The following is a 15,894-nucleotide window of genomic DNA, read 5'->3' on the forward strand; positions in this document are numbered from 1 at the left end:
GTGGCAATGAAACTAACTTCTGAGTGTCCTGGAAGTGAACTACCCTCGTTATAATACTAAAACACACACACACACACAGAGGTTCAGAAGACGCTGCCCAGGTTGAGACCCTTTCCCTGAGCACACGTAGTAGTAGAAGCATGAAGTATGTTCATCACTAACCAGTCTGTATCCAATAGGCGTATGTGGAAAAGCCTCTGATTTTTGTGTATAAAAGCAGCACAAAAACCTGCTGTTGCTGTGCTTGGTGTGTGGAAAAGTCCCCCGAGCGCCCAGGCCTCAATAAGTACAGTAACTCTGGTGAGCGTGTGAAGGGGGGTTTATTGAGCAGCCATCCCCTGGGCACGGCATGGGGACGCCACCCCTTCAGCCTGGCAGAGAAGCAACGTTGTATGGCGCTTTCTTCAGGGACTCCAGGAAGAGCTGCTCGTTGTCTAGGTAATAATGGTCCTGAGAAGAGAGGGATGGATGGAAGAGGTATCAGAGAGTGCCACAGAAGGGGGCTCACAGTCCCGAGTGTCACTCATGAGGGAGAGAAGCATCCCAAACCCTCCTTCCTGTAGTGAGCAGGGGGCAGGTACCCATCCGTGGTACCCCCTGGGGTGTGGGGGCTCCCCCCGCCCCGAGCCCACAACCTCACACTCTGAGCAAGACCCACAGCGGAAGCCTCAAAGAGCAGCCCCACCTGGCGAAGGACCCAGCAGGGAATCCGGGGCTGACGGCAGAGGACGGGGACATCGTGAAGCCAGAGGCCAGCAGAGCTGGCTTCTCCCACCCAGGGACAGGGCGAGGACAAGGGCAACCCCACGGAGCCGAGGATGTTGTCCATGAGCCTGAGACCAGCTGTGAGGATCCACCCGTCCTTGCTTCTGGCATCACTCCTCTAGGTGCCCAGGGCTTCTACAAGCCCGCCCAGCCCCACAGCTCAGTAATGATCTGAGCCACAGCCTGGGCTGTCTCCTACCAGGCTCAAACCAGGCTTCACCCAGCCCTGCTCCCACCCAGCGGGTTTGAAGCCCCTTCCCTCCCCGGTCTCCCATCATCTCACCTGCAGGGCTCGGAACTTCATCATCGCCAGCGTGGCGCTGAGCTCGGCGGAGCTGGCCCTGGCCAGGAGTTCCTGGATACCTCCCGGGCTGCCGATGGGAGGTGGAAAGCCTGGAACAGAAGCCCGACTGTGTGGTGCTGCCGCCGTCAGAGGAACCGCAGACGCAGACGACACAGCATCCCTTTGGGTGCTGCCTGCGTGTCCCTGCAGCAGGGTCCTCCCCACGCTCCCAGTGCAAAGGGGCTTTAACCCACCAGCCTCTCCCTTCCTGGCCCCTCTGCCCTCTCCTGGCACTGCCCTGGCTCAGAGCTTCGCTGAGCTCCTTCAGAGGACGAGGAGGCCAACTCCCATCTGAGGTTGATACACAGGGGAACTAAAACAGCCCCCAGCAACAGCCCAAGCCTCCCAAGAAGTGGAATACAAGTGCAGCTGCGCCCCAGCACGTCCCTTCCCACCGGCAGCAAGCACAAAGCCTTACGCAGCGTGCTGGAGAAGCCACTCGCAGGGACACTGGAGTCCCGGCCTGCGATCCGCAGCATCGTGGGGCTGTTGGGCAGCTCCTGGCGCAGCTGTTGAAGCTGGCTCCTCTGCTGAGCCATGCTCAGCCGGTCCTGCCCCGTCCCGAGGAGAAAGGGAGAGAGAGAAGCTGTTGGCAAAGGTTCGGGCCCTTGGCACGGCGGCCCCAGGCCCAGAAGGGAAGGCGAGGGGGTATTTGCCTGGTGCAGACGCTCTTCCTGCTGCCTGAGCTGCTCCAACTGCTGCTGCAGGGCCTGCAGCCTCGACGGGTGCTGCGAGTCGACCCTGATGGCCTCCCGCAGGGCTCGCTGCCCTTCCTCGTACTTCTGGGAGGAGAGCTGCAAGGCAGAGCGGCTGGGGAGGCTGGGGACAGGGACCCTCGCTGCCCTGGGGCAGGACTCCTTTGGGCATCCCCTCCTTCCCCTTCCAGGACAGGCTTTCTGTCCCTGCTTTGGCAGGGCTGTGAAAGCCCAGCTTTGCTGCCAGCCCGTGTGCAGCTGGGAACGGCAGCGCAGATGCTCCGCTTACCTCGGTCATGCTTTTCAGCTCCTCCTCCTGCTGCCGGACGCGCAGCGCAGCCCCATTCACCTTCTCCCTCTCCGCCTTCAGCTCCTGCCAGGACTTGTCCAGCAGCTCTTTCTCCCTCGCCAGCTGCTCCTCCCTGGCTCTCAGCGTGTGGACCTGCATCTTCATCTCTGCCCGCTCCTAGGATGGGCACAGGGGAAACCCATCTCTGCCACTGAACCCCGGCCAACACCCAGAGGCTGCTTCAAGCCCCCGGCACCTGGCGGGAACCCTGCACGGAAAGCTCTGGCCCCAGGCTCCCCGAGAAGCTGCAGCACCGTGCACGCACACAGCAGCCTCTCGCACCCGTGTGCCAGAGGCTTGGTCTGAGGGCGATTCACCGCGCAGCTGGGTGTGGCACTGAGGAGGCAGAGGAAGGATGCTGCAGCCCAGCACCCAGCTCTTTCCTCCACCACACACCGCAGCGCAGCCCCGCTCACACTCACAGGACATGTGAAAAGCACCTGGAGATCTCCGCCCCACCTCACCTTCGCCCTCTCCAGCTCCACTCGCTCCACAGAGAGCTGCTGGGTCACAGCTCGCTGCTCCTCCTCCAGCGAGTGCTGCAGTGATTTCGCTCTGGAGCGCTCCGCGAATGCCCTCTGTCGCTCCTGGTTCAGACACAGAGGAGACACAGATGCCATTCGCAGGCTCCAGGCCAGGGACCGCCAGTGGGCGAGACCTACGGCCCATGCCCAGACAGGAGGGCTGAGCCGGACAGAGGACACAGGGTGGGCTCACCTGCTCCAGCAGCCGAGTCTGCTCGTCCAGCCTGGCCTCCATTTTGGCCACCACTGCCTGGAAACGGCGCCGCTCCTCCTCCGCGTCCCTCTGCTGCTGCAATAAGCTGTCCTGGAGCACTGGGGAGAGGCAGCAGCGGGGCCGTGAGCAGCGTGAAGAGGGAAGCCCCGCTCTGTCCATCCCATATTCACAGAAAAACTGCACGCCTTTGTGCTCAGCACCTTTGGCACATCCCCCAGGACACCGTTTGGCAAAGGAAAGACCCCGAGATGCCCAGGGACCAAGGCAGGCAAGGCTCCGCCAGCCTTGGCTCCCAGCCTCTGGCTGACTCGGAGCACCTTCTCCCCGTTTCCTGGGTGTCCCCAGCCCCAGCGGGGACCCCGCGGCCATTTTGGCACAGAGGAACGGCAGACGTACCCTTGAGCTGCTTCTCCTGCGTCTGTGCCCCCATGGCCAGCTCCCGGGAGGTGCTCTGCTGTGTGGCCTCCATCTTCTGTAAGAAGTCACGCAGGTCGCTGAAGAACTTCTCCATCCGATCCATGACGCCGTTGAGAGTCCTGCGGAGAGCAGCGAGGGGAGGGTCACCCCGGGGGGACACACTTCATCTCCCCACGATGGAGAGGGGGACCTGTGGTGGGCCAAAGGCCGGGCAGCCCTGCCCCGAACCTCTCTGGGGCAGAGCAGAGCAGTATTCCTGCATCGGCAGAGCTCAGCGTCCCTGGAGGCAGGGGCTGGGAGAGGGGATGGCCCCTGGTGCCACAGTCCGAGGCTGCTTCCCCGGAGGACAGGGAACACCGTGGCCAGGGACCAACGCGGGGACGCGATGCCGGCCATCGGTACCTGCTGTGCAAAGTGGCGCTGGTCACCGCCTCGACCTCCTGGTCCTTCATCTGCTTCAGCCGCTGGAGCTGCTCGTCGTGCTCTCTGCGCAGCTCCTGCACGGACACCCTGCAAGGAGCCCGCCACGGGCTGTTACAAACCGGGGCTCCCCGTGACGGGCAGCGAGGACGAGGCTTGCTCAAGGGCCTGGGAACCAGGTCCCAGGAGCTGAGCTGGCACGGGGCTCTGTCCCAGGGCATCCACTGACAGGCATCCGCATTGGGCATGGACCACAGCTGGGGGGACGGGCTTCTCCACCAAAAACAGATTTCCAATTGACCCCCACTCTGTGGACATCAGTGACTCACTGACCTGGATGACAGGGGTTTGGGGGAGATAAAACACTGGTCTCAGCACCTTGCAAAATACAATGCCTTCACTCGGGAAGGACGTCTCCAGCCACATCTCCCTCTGTCCGGCTACAAAGCAAATCCCCATTCCAAAAGCCGCCCGACTGCCCACAGCCCAGTGCTTCTGGAGTCTCCTTTCTCCTGTCACCGTGTCCCCAAACCACTCCCCAATTCCTCTGCCACAACCAGCAGCACCGGCCCCACGCGTGCGCCGCTCGTGCCGCTCTCACCTCTGCAGCTCTCGCAGCCGCTCCAGCTCCAGCGCGCTCCGCTGCTCCAGCTCTGCCCGCGCCTGCTCCGCCTCCTGCCTCTGCCCCAGGAGCTGAGCCGCCAGCTGCTCCTTCTCCTGCTGCAGCCTCTGCTCCCGCTGCCTGCAGGTCTCCTCCAGCACCTTCACCTGGCTCCTGCCCGCAGAGGTCACGGCCAGGAAGAAGTGTTACTTTCAGGGCAGTAGCCGGCCCTCTCCACCCACAGCGCACGCAGGGATTTCGGAGCAGAGCGGCGGCGCTGGGGGCGTGGGGAAACACGCGACTCTCCTCAGCCCGTGAGCCCTGGCTGGGGACGTGCTGGCCCTGGGACCGGCTCCTCCTCCTTCTGCCCCACAGACGGTGTCCGTGAGAGCAGACCCCCCCTTGGCTCACCAGTGGGGCTCCTCTCTGCCCCCACCAGCTCCACACCCACATGGCTGTGGGCCGGCCCGCCCCAGGGACGGATCTGGGCAGCGCCCCAGCGCTCCCACCCCCGCGGAGAGGGACAGGGCTGCAGGCAAGGCCCTGGCAGAGCAGGGGAGCACGTGCTCTCGCCTGTGGGTACCTGTGGGTGCTCTCGAGGAGATCCAGGTCCTCCTGGTGCCGCTGCCGGAGGCTCTCCAGCAAGAGTCTGTCCTCGGCCCGTGCCAGCTCCAGCGTCCGCACCTGCCGGCCACCCGGGGAGAAGGTCCTTGTGCCGCCCAGGGGACAGAGCTCCCACAGCAGCACTTGCTGGCCGCAGGCTTCTCTGGACAGGCAGCTTCCTCCTCTCTGCCCCGGCCCCCCTGATGCCATTGGGAGCAGGCATGGCCCCTGCTCCTGCCCCGGCTCACCCCTGCTCCCCCGTCCAGCAGGCGATGGGGCTCACCTGGCTCTCCAGCTCTGCCACACGGGCCTGGACACGGAGCAGCGCTGCCTGACAGCCTGTCACATCCTCGTGGGGCTGGGCAGTGGGAGCCCCCAGACTCCTCTCATGCAGCAAGCCCAGGCCTGGGGACTCTGCCTACGGGGACAGAGAGACAAGACCCAGGCCCTTCAGGATCAGGGGCTTTGTGGTGCGGCCATCGGCCCCCAAAGGCAGGCACGTGCCTCCCCTGCAGCTGTGCCATGGCTGTGCAAACCTGCGGAGACACAGGGACGCTCTCGGGGAGGTAAAGCCCTGGGGAGAGCATCTCCTCCCAGCCCGGGAATGGCGACCCAGCCCCAGCCTCCTGCAGTCCCTCCTCTACACATCTCCAGCCCAACCCCACTGCTGCCCAGGTGACACTCGGCAGCCCCTACCCCAGACACAAGCGTGCGGGGCTCTTCCTTCTCTGGGGACAGACTCGAGGATAAGGCCTTGCGAGGCCTCTGGGAGACAGCGTGTGTCCTGCCACCAGGGCTGGGCCACGAGGCCCAGCTCGATGTGACCAAGCAAGCCTCTGATGTCTCATTAATAGGATACAGAGATGCCTGGGGAACTCTGTCAACACTGCTCAGGCAATGCAGGGCTCTCACTGCACACGATTTACAAAGCAGCCACAGCACACACGCTTTGGCCCGACAAATACAACTCGTGGCACCTCGGGGCTCTCCAAAGCCTTTGCCTCCATGAACACAGGCTCCCAGGGCTGCAAAGCGGGGCACAGCCATCCTCCTGCCCAGGGAGCACGGGCAGAGCTGGGTGACCCTGAGTTGGCAGGGGAGGGCTCACGATCACCACCCCGATCCTGCACCTCTCGGGGGCACAGGCCCAGCAGACCTACCTGAGCCAGCGGGGCAGGGCCCTGCGTCTCCTGCTCTCCCGGGAACAAGGCTGCGGGGACTGAAAATTCAACAAGTCTGTGATGCAGACTGGCCAAGGGGAACCATTCCCTCCCAGAAGGACGAGGGCCTGGGTCTCCTCGGCAGAGCGAGAAGGATCCTGCCCTGCTCTGGCAGCTGGGGATGGGGACGGACGCTCAGACAGGCTTGTCCAGACCCGCACCCCTACCCCACCCCACGCACAGCGGCGGGGACTCTGCTCTGCAGAGGAAGTCTGGGGGCAAAGCACGGCTCCTCCTCCATCTCCATCCACTAGGGAGGAGGCTGGGTCCCCTCAGCCACTTTCAGTGGCCTCTGAAGTGGCGCTCAGCCTCAGCCTAGGGCAGGAGGGGGTCTGCCTGCACACAGAGCTAGTGGGACGAGTGTTGGGGCAGCAGGAGGGAAGAGGGAGAGAGAAGGGACAGCACGAACTTAGGCCCACCCATTGCTCAGACAGAGCAAGTCCCCGGCAGCCCTCTGAAACCCCACAGGCAGCACTGCGGAGCTCAGCGCGCCCCAGCACCGTGTCCCCACCGCGCCACGACACGGGGATGGTGGGATCCTGCAGCCTGGCAGCCCCCTCCAGCAACAGCTGGGCAAAGCCCGGGCAGCGTTCACACAGACAAGGGCGATGCTGCGGCTCCTGCCTTTTTGGGGCTGGTTGTTTTTGCAGGGCCGGGGGGACCCTCTCTGCATCCTGTGCCCAAATGAAACAACCACATGAAACGCACCCGGGGCGCTGGCGTCTCTGGAGGGATCCCCCTGTGCAGCCTCCGATGGGTGAGCTGAGGCTTGTTTCGCAGTGCTGAGCCAGGGGACTGGTGGCCTGCGTGGGCACAGAGACACGAGTGATGCACAGCAGCGCCGCAGCTCAGGGAGAGGCGCGCAGACATTCTCCTGCTCGGCATTTCGGGGAGTTTTTAAACTTCAGAGCCGCCTGCCCTCCCACTAACAGAGGTGCCAGGGCAGTCTGATCCCCGCTGGCTACTAGCCCTCCCCGTTGCCCCATCTCCCACACGCAGCTGCTTTCTGCAGGACACCCCTCCCGTGGAGGACGCCGGAAAGGCGAAGGCGGCCTTACCTGGAGCTGTCTGTGCTCGCTGCCTCGTCCTGCACGGCGGCTGCCTGCGGCTGTGCTCCTGGGGAGGCTGCTGGCCGGCTGCAAGCAAAAAGCATCCGATGTGGGAGAGCCAAGGAGGCGAGGAAAGACAAGATCCTCTCCCCCAACACCAGTTCCTGCCTGGCAGGGAAAGCGTCTGTCCCACTCAGCTGCGGCAGGATTCAGCCTTTGGGCTGCAGGGGGAGCAAAGACACCTCAAAACCTCCCTCACCGCTGTTTCTCCGTGCTGCATCCACCCCCCTCCCCTGGGCAGCACCAGCCCCAGCTAACACAGCCCTGCCCACGCCACAGGGCTCTCTGTCTGCAGTTCGCATCCCAGTCCCCTTCAGTGGCACGAGTCCGGACCTGGGTCCGTGTCAACTCAGCTGGAGGAGGTGCTTTGCCTCAACTAGGAGGAAGGAAGGGGAATGAAGGCAGGAACGAGGAGCACGGGGCGGGGAGCTGGTGGGGGTGTGCTGATCCAGGACAGCTCCGCGGGACCCACGGCACTGTGCCCCCTCTTGGCTACAACTGGCAGGAGAGCCCAGAGGTGTGAGGGGACTGTGGGCTGGATCAGTGGGACACAGCCCCACACTATTACCCCACCCTGAGACAAGACAGTGCTTAAAATTAATTTCTCAGATCGGAGCCCAGGGTTTCTGAGAGCTCCTGCTGGAGCAGCTACACGCGGAGCAGACGGGAGCACTGCGGCCATCAACCATGTCTTTACCTGACAGGAGAGCGGGGAGGCAGCCCTTCAACTGGGGCCTCCGAGGGCTTGGCATTCCCCTCCTGGGCCTTCGCCTGGGCTTGGGCTTTTTTGCGTCGTAAGGCAGCGCTCAGCCAGTCCTCCTCCTCCACTGGGTCGGTTTTAGTGGCTGCCTCCTCTGCAGCTGGGAGCTGTCTGGCGGGGCTGGGCCGCCCAGCTGCGGCAGGGCTGGGGGAGCTCCCTGCAGGACTGGCCTTCGATGGAGATGACAGCTCCAAATCCAAAAAATCTTCATCTTTCAAGCCCAGCCAGGCACCTCTATTCCTGCGGCCCCGCGCGGGGCTCTGGCTGGCTGTCGGAGGAGCTTTGGAGAGGGGCTCTGCTTTAAGTTCACTGTTCTTCTCGGTTGAAAACCTGCTGTGAGGAGAAGCAGTCACATCCCTGCCTGCGAAGGGACACCGGGGACCCTGCCCGCTCCGCTCAGGGACAGCGTGGCCGGTGGCTGGAGCTACAGACACACAGAGAACACAATACCTCAGAGGCTGCCTTCTCGCCGGCCGGCCCTTGGCTGTGGAGGCCACCGAGGGCTCGTACGCTCCAAAGACAAAATCCTTGCGCCGACCCTCTTCCTTCTCTGTGCAGACAAGCGGCCTTGAGTCAGCGCCCAGAGGAGCAGCCAGCTGCAAAGACTCCAGCCCTCCTCCTCCTCCCCCCCTGCAATTCCCACTGACGTTGCTGCCTCTGGGAAAACACTGCTGGAAATGTCTTGCCCAGAAACCGGTGAGCAAGGGGCCTCCTCGGAGTGGCTGCGAAAAACTTTTGTTGGGAATCAGCCCACGGCCAAAGGCAGCCGAGTTACAGCTCCTGTGCAAATGCTGCCAGGCTGCCGCGAGGGCAGAAAGGGCATTTCCCCTGCAAGGGCAGTAGAAATCAATCTCGCTCGCCCAAGCCAACGCTGCCACCTCTGCAGCCCTCCCCAGCGTCCCTGGCTGTGCTCACCTGGCTGCTTTTGGGACTTCGCCTCCTGTGTGACCTCCCGGCGCTCTCCCAGGCCTGGCTCTTCCAGGGTTCTGGCCACGGAGCCTCGTCCCAGTAACTCGTCCAGCACAGCGCGGGCTGGCCGGACCTCCTCTCTGCTGGGGCACAGCGGCAGATGGGTTTCTCCCAGAGGCAGGGCTGGTCCTCCTCACACAGCCTTGCCAGCCTGCTCTGCCTCTTCTCTGCCACACAAGGCTGCTCCTGCCCCTTTCAGGGACCCACAGGCACAAGCTCGGCATCCCCCACCCACCATGGTGGCACCATCTCAAGACACAAGCCATCCCCCTCCTTTACTCCCACCGCCCCTTCACGGCCCTTACTTTTCTGCCTTCTTGCCCTGCTTGCCATCTCTTCCTGGGCTACTGCCAAGGCCCAGTGCATCTAGCAGGTCGTCGCCGTCGTCTTCAAAGGTGATCTCCTTCCTCCTCTGCACTGGGGCCGCGGTGCGCAGGGGCGTCTGGGCTGCGGGTGGCTCTGGGGGTGGGATCACACATCGTAGGAGGTTTGAGCTGGGCTTGTCTCTTTTTTTTTTTTTTTTTTTTCCAACAAGAGATCAGAGCAGCCCTGCCTGCTCTTCTCTCTCAGGACCGTTTACAGAGACACTTTTAAATAGCTCTTTTCAGTGACCAAATCTCACAGCAAGTGACAAAGTGGCAACGCGCTACTGCCTGGTCCGTGGCCACTGATGGGACATTGCTGGTGTCACTGACACACTGGGGTTTCCAGCTCTGGCGGACACCAGCAGCTTCTTCAGCTTTGCAAGTTTCCACTCAGAGAATTCCTCTCCACCTTCACCCAAAGTCCCTCTTCCACCCCTGCACCTTAGTCCTTGCCCCAACCCACCAGCTGCTACTCGTGCCCAGAGGGGATTTTTCAGGGTGAAAGGAGGTTTGAGGGGACTACCAGACCCATTGGCATCCCTGCTGCAGCAACAAGAGAGGCGAGTGCCTGTAACACGGTCACAGTGCAGCTGGATCCCACCCAGAGGTGCAACTGTGCTTTGGGGTGGACCAGCGAGGCCCTCAGCCACCCAAATCCTGACCCACAACCCTGGTTCTCCTCTGGCCGCGTGCAGAACAGGCTGCATGAGTCCAAGGGAAGATTTGAGACTCCATTCCCAGAAACGAAAAGTCAGTTCTGTAACCTCTAGCACACTGCAAATATTGAGCGCTCAGGGAGCTGTTACCAGCTGTAACCCCGCTACCAAGTTGCTCCGTAAAGGGCCGTACTGGTTAACAAGAGATGCCACTAGCTGGCTTTCATTTAACGTTTGGACATGACACAAACTCAGCCAGGCTGCTGATTCATTTAATACAAAGAGGATGCATCAAGCAATGCCGCTTACCTTTCTCCTTGCTCTGTTTTTCCTCAGGGATGCTTTTAGTGCCTGTCGGAGATGGCTTCTTGGGTGCATCCTGCTCCTCATCAGACAAGAGCCCCGACAGAGGATCATCTAAATCTGGCAATTACCCCGTAGGGGCAGAAAATAAAACAATAAAAACAAACAAAACAACAAAACCAAGGTTATTGAGAACAACGCCTCTGTGCTAAGCCAAACACTCCTCCCCACCATGTGCACGTGGGGACAGGAGATCATCTCTGCCCAAAGCCACGAACGCAGACTCTGCACAGACCTGGGACACCCATGAGTATCTCAAAACTGGGCTGCTTTAACGCTTGACCACTCTTTAGGCAATGACAAAGGGGAGGACAAAGCCCACCTAAATCACCTAAAGCCAGTTAGTGACTGGAACAGATGCTGACCTCGGTTAAAGCGCAGGCTCTGACAGCCAGATCTCAGCTGTGCCAGGAAACCAGCCCCCCTCTTTGGAAGGGGGACAGAATCCCCCCCTCCCCGATACAAGGGTCTCCAAGTGCTACAGACAGGCACTAAAAACCAAAGCACGGCTCAAAAAGCAAACGCCCTCAGGAATCCTCTCCCAGCCCCACCCTGGGGAGGGCTTCCAACACTGAGCAGTCTTTTTTTTTTTTCCTTTGGTCACCTCTAAGGGATGAGCTTTGCACGGGCATCGCAGGGGTGAAGGATGCTCTATGTCATTAACCAGCCAAGCCTTTGGGTGACAGAAGAGGCAAGCTACGGGCAAAGAGCAAGGACAGAGTCCTCAGCTGCCCCCACACATCCATGTGCTGAAGGGAAGCGACATCCTACCTTCCAAGTTGAATTTCCTGTACTGTCGGGAAGCAGCGAAGGATGACAGCGGCTTCTTCTCCATCACAGGTCCAGACTCTCCTGCAAAGAGAGGCCACAGCTCTCACAGACAAGGTACTGCGGAGATGGCCCTCTCCCACCCTGGCTGAAGGTCACTTCTCTGGTGGCAGCCCCCTAAAAGCACATCCTGGGACACACAGTCAGTCCCCTCACGGCCCTGGGGGGTGGGAATCTCTCTGGAGGGACCTCCTTGCAGGCAGAGAAGGAGAAAAGGGCTTGGGGAAGAGCAGGACAGGTTGGGGACAGGCACGTCTTAAATGCACCCCCCTGGCTCTCCTTCCACGCAGACCAGGCAGATCCCTGCTCTTTGACCTGCACCAGGCAACAGCCAAGTGGGGTTTGGTGGGAGGCGGCAGCGCGGCTGTTGGGGCGGCTGATGGCAGTGATGTTATCACAGCGTGACGAGAGGCCGGGCCAGGGATCAACCAAGGGACAACACACAGCCAGAATGACACTCGGCGGCTGGGACAGCCCCAAAAAACATTTTAGGGAACAAATCCACTTTTCATTCCCTATCGCAGAAGAAAATATGCCCTGCTCGTCTGGAACGAGGCTACGACAAGAGCACAATCTCCTTTTCACCTTTCCCAGGGCCTTTCACGGTTGTCTTCCCTGGCGCAGAACCGGGTCTCGACGCTCCCAGCAGATCAGCTTCCAGGTCGTCCAAGTCCTGGAAAGCAACAGGACGGCGACAGGAGCAGGGCGAGCGCTACTCCTGCTCAGCGCTGCTTCTCCCTTCGGAGGTTGGTGCTGGAGGCCACGGCTGCAGCCCACGCGGAGCTCAGACCAAGGGTATTTCTGCACTGACCTTCAGGCTCTGCAGCAGAGCTTGGGGCTCTCCGCCGGAGGCACTGGAGCCCTGCGTGCCAAGGAGGGCAGAGATCAGAGACAAGCAGACTTTGGAAACTCCTCACCCCTCGCTTCCATGCTCCAGCCCCCACTTTTCCTCATTGTTTGGAATGGGAGAACGCACGCCCAGCTCCTCCTGGGGTGCCCCTCACTGGAAACCCCCTGTGCCTTGATTCCTTTGCTGACATCCTACTGCCTCTGGGAGAAGCGTCAGCAACACCCAGGCTGGTGCTTTGGGTGAGGGTCCTTCCTGTGACGCTTCCTCCCAAGAGCACCCAGCAGGGCTGGGCTGCAGCACGACGTGCCCCCCTGGCTTTGCTCCAGCTCACCCAGGGCACCCGCAAGCCCTTCTCCCACCATCCACCCACTCCCCCGGCCCAGCTCCCCTGCAGCCACGCCAGAGAGGGGTCACCTCTTCAGCCAGACCTCACGGTTCCCCCCGATATCCCACTGCTGACTTGCCTGGGGTGACACCAGGGACAAGCCTGGCCTGTCTCAGTCCCAGCCCTCGGGGTACCCAGGCTCTCTCCCAAAATTCGGGCTCACCTCCGCAGCTTCCACATCTTCTACAGGGAATCCGTTGAAGAAATCCTCCGCTACACGGGACCTGCGACACAAGCCTGGGGGTCAGCAGCAGCACCCGTGAGCTCGGCAAGGGCGCGTTGGGGACAGCCAGGCCAGGTGGCGGCAGGCGGAGGGGACCGCACGGGCACACCGCGGCAGCCACGGCGTGCAACAGAAAAGGAGGTGAAAATAGCACCCGCATAAAAGATGGGAGTGCTGGGACTGCTGCAGTTAAGCGAGCAACTCTCCTAAGGCAGATGTACAGGAGATGCACAGGGCTGGGCGCACCCAGCTCCCGCTGGAAAGCTTCAGGCTCTGGGCTCCCAGTTCCCAAAGGCATGGCCGGTAACTCGCCTTCCCGGGCAATCGCTCTCGGGGCAGGGAGCGAGGGGGAGAAGCCGAGGACGGGGCAGGTCACAAGGACTTGGGGAGCACAGAGAGATCTCCAAGACGAGAGGCTCTGTCTCAAAGGCACTCACTTCTGGCTGGCCGGCAAGCTGCTGCCCCTGGCCAGCCGCGAAGTCCTTGCAGAATTCACGGGGCTTTCGTCTGGAAACAAGACAGGGAGACGTGAGGACGACGGACACGGGCATATTCCTGACCTGGGCACCCCAAAGGGGGATTTGCTGTCTCCCCAAGGGACACAGAGGCTTTTCATCAGAGATGAACTTCACTCGGCCTCCCCAAGCCGACGTCCAGCCTCTTCAACGGCCTCTGACTCTGGGAAACCCTGCTTGCTGCTTCCTCCCCCTCACCGCTGGAGCCCCCTCGGAGACCACTGGCTGTTGCACCAGCACCTCCCGCTCCCAGCAGGGGAGGAAGAGGACAAGGATGCTGCCCTTTCAGCTGCAAAGAAGGTTCCTTTTACCGTCCTCGTATCCCAGGAGGTCGCCAAGCAGGTCATCCACAGACCCTGAAACCAGACACATTAAAGGCGCTGAGGCAGCGGAGCTCAGCACGCAGGTGCAGACAAGCTCCCAGTTTCAGCATGCCTTGCTCTCCTGAAACCCCCCAAGCATACAGGTTTGGGCTCACGCACCATCAGCGTAAGGCCTTCCTAGAGAGAACTGCCAGGACCTGACCCAGTATTGGGGGCAGAAACGGTTTCGCTTCACTTAGCCAGAACGGAGATCTCTCTACCAAGGAGCCAGCGTCAGTGTCCGCGGCTGCAAGAGGCCCCCAAACAGGCACCTGGGCGTTAGGGGAGGGGAAGAACTGAACTAAGGGCATCGATTCTGCCCTGGGCTGGGGAAAGCCCGCAGGAAAGGGCTGGAGGAGCCCCATAAGCAAAGCCCCTCGCTGGCAGAGGCGGGCGCGTGTCTCTGCCTCAGGGATGAGACGACGCCGCAGCTGCAGCTCTCGGCCAAGGCCCCGCAACCACCGCCGCAGCCAGGACCCCCCCACCTGATCCCGCTGCCCCCCCGCCTCCGGCCCCGCGTTCCCGCAGAACAAAGCACCTACGGACAGCGAAGGGGACGCGCCCCAGGCTACGTACCGCCGAAACTGCTCGGGGGGGCTGCAGCCTGCGGGGAGAGACAAGTTCCCTCAGGAGAAAACGGCGCGGGGCTGGCCGGGTCCTGCTCCAACCCCGCCGGAGCCAGGGGCAGGGCTCTCCACAGCACCCCACAAGCAACAGCGAAGCCCCCCGCCCCCCTCCCGGCCCCGCCGGTCGGGAAACGGCCCCTGAACCGCCGGAACCCCGAGACATTCCCACCTGCAGCGGCAGCGGCGAGCACAGCCCCGCCCGCCCCCCGCGGGGTCCCTCTGCCCCCCCCAGAGGGGCCGGAGCGGCACAGCCGCATTGCCCGGGCCCGCCTCAGCACCCCCCGCACTCACCATCGCGGCGCCCCGGCCTTCCCCTGCTCTCCCGCCGCCTTCCCGGCTGCTCCCGCTCTCCGCCGCTCCCTGCAGGGACACAAGGGTCTCCTCAGCGGCCGGCCCGGCCCGCGGCACCCCCCGTTACCTCTGGCCCACGCGATCTCCTGCTCCTGCCGGCCGCCCGGCCGGCTCCGCGCTGCTCCGCCTCGCCCGGCCGCTCGCCACAAGGCTCCGGCGCTGCACAAGAGCCCCGCAGGGAGCGAGTCCCGCCCGCCGCCGCCGCCGCCGCCGCCGCCGCCGCCGCCCCGGGGAGCCCCCACCTCGCCGCCGCCGGGCGCCCAACGGCCCAACCGCCGCCTCTCCGCACCCGCCGCGCGGCGCGCGCTGCCCGCCCGCGCGGCTCTTCACGAGACAGACCCCCTCAGCCGCGGGCCGCGGAGGCGGCGGGGGGGGCTGCAGCCGCTCCCCCCAGCACCGGGGGGCTGCGAAGCGCGGCAGCAGACCCTGCAGAGGACGAGACACACGCCAGAGGCTGGCGGGGCTCAGAGCATCGCCCGTGCCCGGGAAGGGCTTCGCGCGGGGACACCCGCCGGCGGGGATTTGATTTCGCTCCTTTCGCGCCCTTGGGGGGAACTCCCTGGCGTCCTCCCCGCTGCCAGGGCTGGGTCCCCGAGCAGAGCGGGGCACAGAGACCTCAGCACGGTGCTCCCGGCAGCTGCCAGCCTGGGAGCCAGCAGAGAGGGGCACCCACCGCTGCTGCAGCCACGCGTCACCTCCCTCTGCAGCGACGAGGGCTGGCACACGGGCCAGCGGCCAGCCAGGGCCGCGTCCCGCTCCCGCACCTTTCCCTGCCAAAGGACAGCTCCTGCTCTCCGCACATGCCCCTTCACCCACCCGCCGCTCCTCCTGCTGCGGGGCAGTGCCCCTTCACCCACCCGCGCACATGCCCCTTCACCCACCCGCCGCTCCTCCTGCTGCGGGGCGACACCCGCGCACACCAGCGCTCCCACACGCAGCAAAGATGTCATCTGGGCAGCCAGTCCCTGCGCGGGTGGCAGGGGGACTCCTCTGCCCGGAGGGGACTGCGGTGTCTGGGCAGCGCCTGCCTTCGCCTTGTCTTCACACAGCTCAGTTCCAGGAGAAAAAGCTCCCACCCTTCCAGCCCAAACCTCACCTCCTTCCCCTCGCAGACGGGCTGGCGCACACCCTCCCAGGCAGCTGAACGCTGCCAGGACGGCCTCGGGTGACAACGGTTCTGCAGACCCCACACACGCGGCTTTGCTGTCACCTGCCGGGCGAGGGCAAGCGGGGAGGAGGCCTGTGCTGCAGCTGGGGTGCTCACCGGTGGGGGGCTGGGGGGTTGGAGCTGTTGCTGAGTCACAGCCAGACCTGAAGCCACCCCCCAGACTGCCCCTGCACTCAGGGGGTGTCTTGGGATCGGGCACAAGTCCCTGTGTGT

The 15,894-nt window shown here is 63.2% G+C and overlaps 1 protein-coding gene across 1 annotated transcript; it reads right to left on the reverse strand.

The window, feature by feature from the left end:
* Positions 1 to 306: 306 nt before the first annotated feature.
* Positions 307 to 14,679, reverse strand: LOC141925501 (fas-binding factor 1 homolog). Its single transcript, XM_074829913.1, has 28 exons — positions 14,454 to 14,679; positions 14,113 to 14,140; positions 13,486 to 13,530; positions 13,097 to 13,166; positions 12,600 to 12,660; positions 12,013 to 12,063; positions 11,787 to 11,874; positions 11,145 to 11,225; positions 10,320 to 10,433; positions 9,295 to 9,448; positions 8,936 to 9,072; positions 8,471 to 8,570; positions 7,958 to 8,353; positions 7,210 to 7,287; positions 6,860 to 6,954; positions 6,092 to 6,150; positions 5,215 to 5,349; positions 4,912 to 5,012; positions 4,329 to 4,502; positions 3,710 to 3,817; positions 3,287 to 3,426; positions 2,870 to 2,988; positions 2,617 to 2,739; positions 2,093 to 2,269; positions 1,765 to 1,902; positions 1,527 to 1,659; positions 1,049 to 1,158; positions 307 to 450 (listed from the first exon to the last, which is right to left on the reverse strand). The coding sequence occupies exons 1-28, from the start codon at positions 14,454 to 14,456 to the stop codon at positions 367 to 369; spliced, it is 3,102 nt and encodes a 1,033-aa protein (XP_074686014.1). The 5' UTR covers positions 14,457 to 14,679; the 3' UTR covers positions 307 to 366.
* Between the last annotated feature and the right edge of the window lie 1,215 nt (positions 14,680 to 15,894).

The sequence above is a fragment of the Strix aluco genome, chromosome 6, assembly GCF_031877795.1.
Source record: "Strix aluco isolate bStrAlu1 chromosome 6, bStrAlu1.hap1, whole genome shotgun sequence".
NCBI lineage: Eukaryota > Metazoa > Chordata > Aves > Strigiformes > Strigidae > Strix > Strix aluco.

What these genes read in the sequence shown, in the direction of transcription:
- LOC141925501 (XM_074829913.1), bottom strand. An exon ending in GAAGTCCCAAAAGCAGCCAG is followed by an intron (nt 8,571 to 8,935) that starts GTGAGCACAGCC and finishes TTGTCTGCACAG; the next exon opens with AGAAGGAAGAGGGTCGGCGC. An exon ending in AGGAAGAGCGTCTGCACCAG is followed by an intron (nt 1,660 to 1,764) that starts GCAAATACCCCC and finishes GGGACGGGGCAG; the next exon opens with GACCGGCTGAGCATGGCTCA.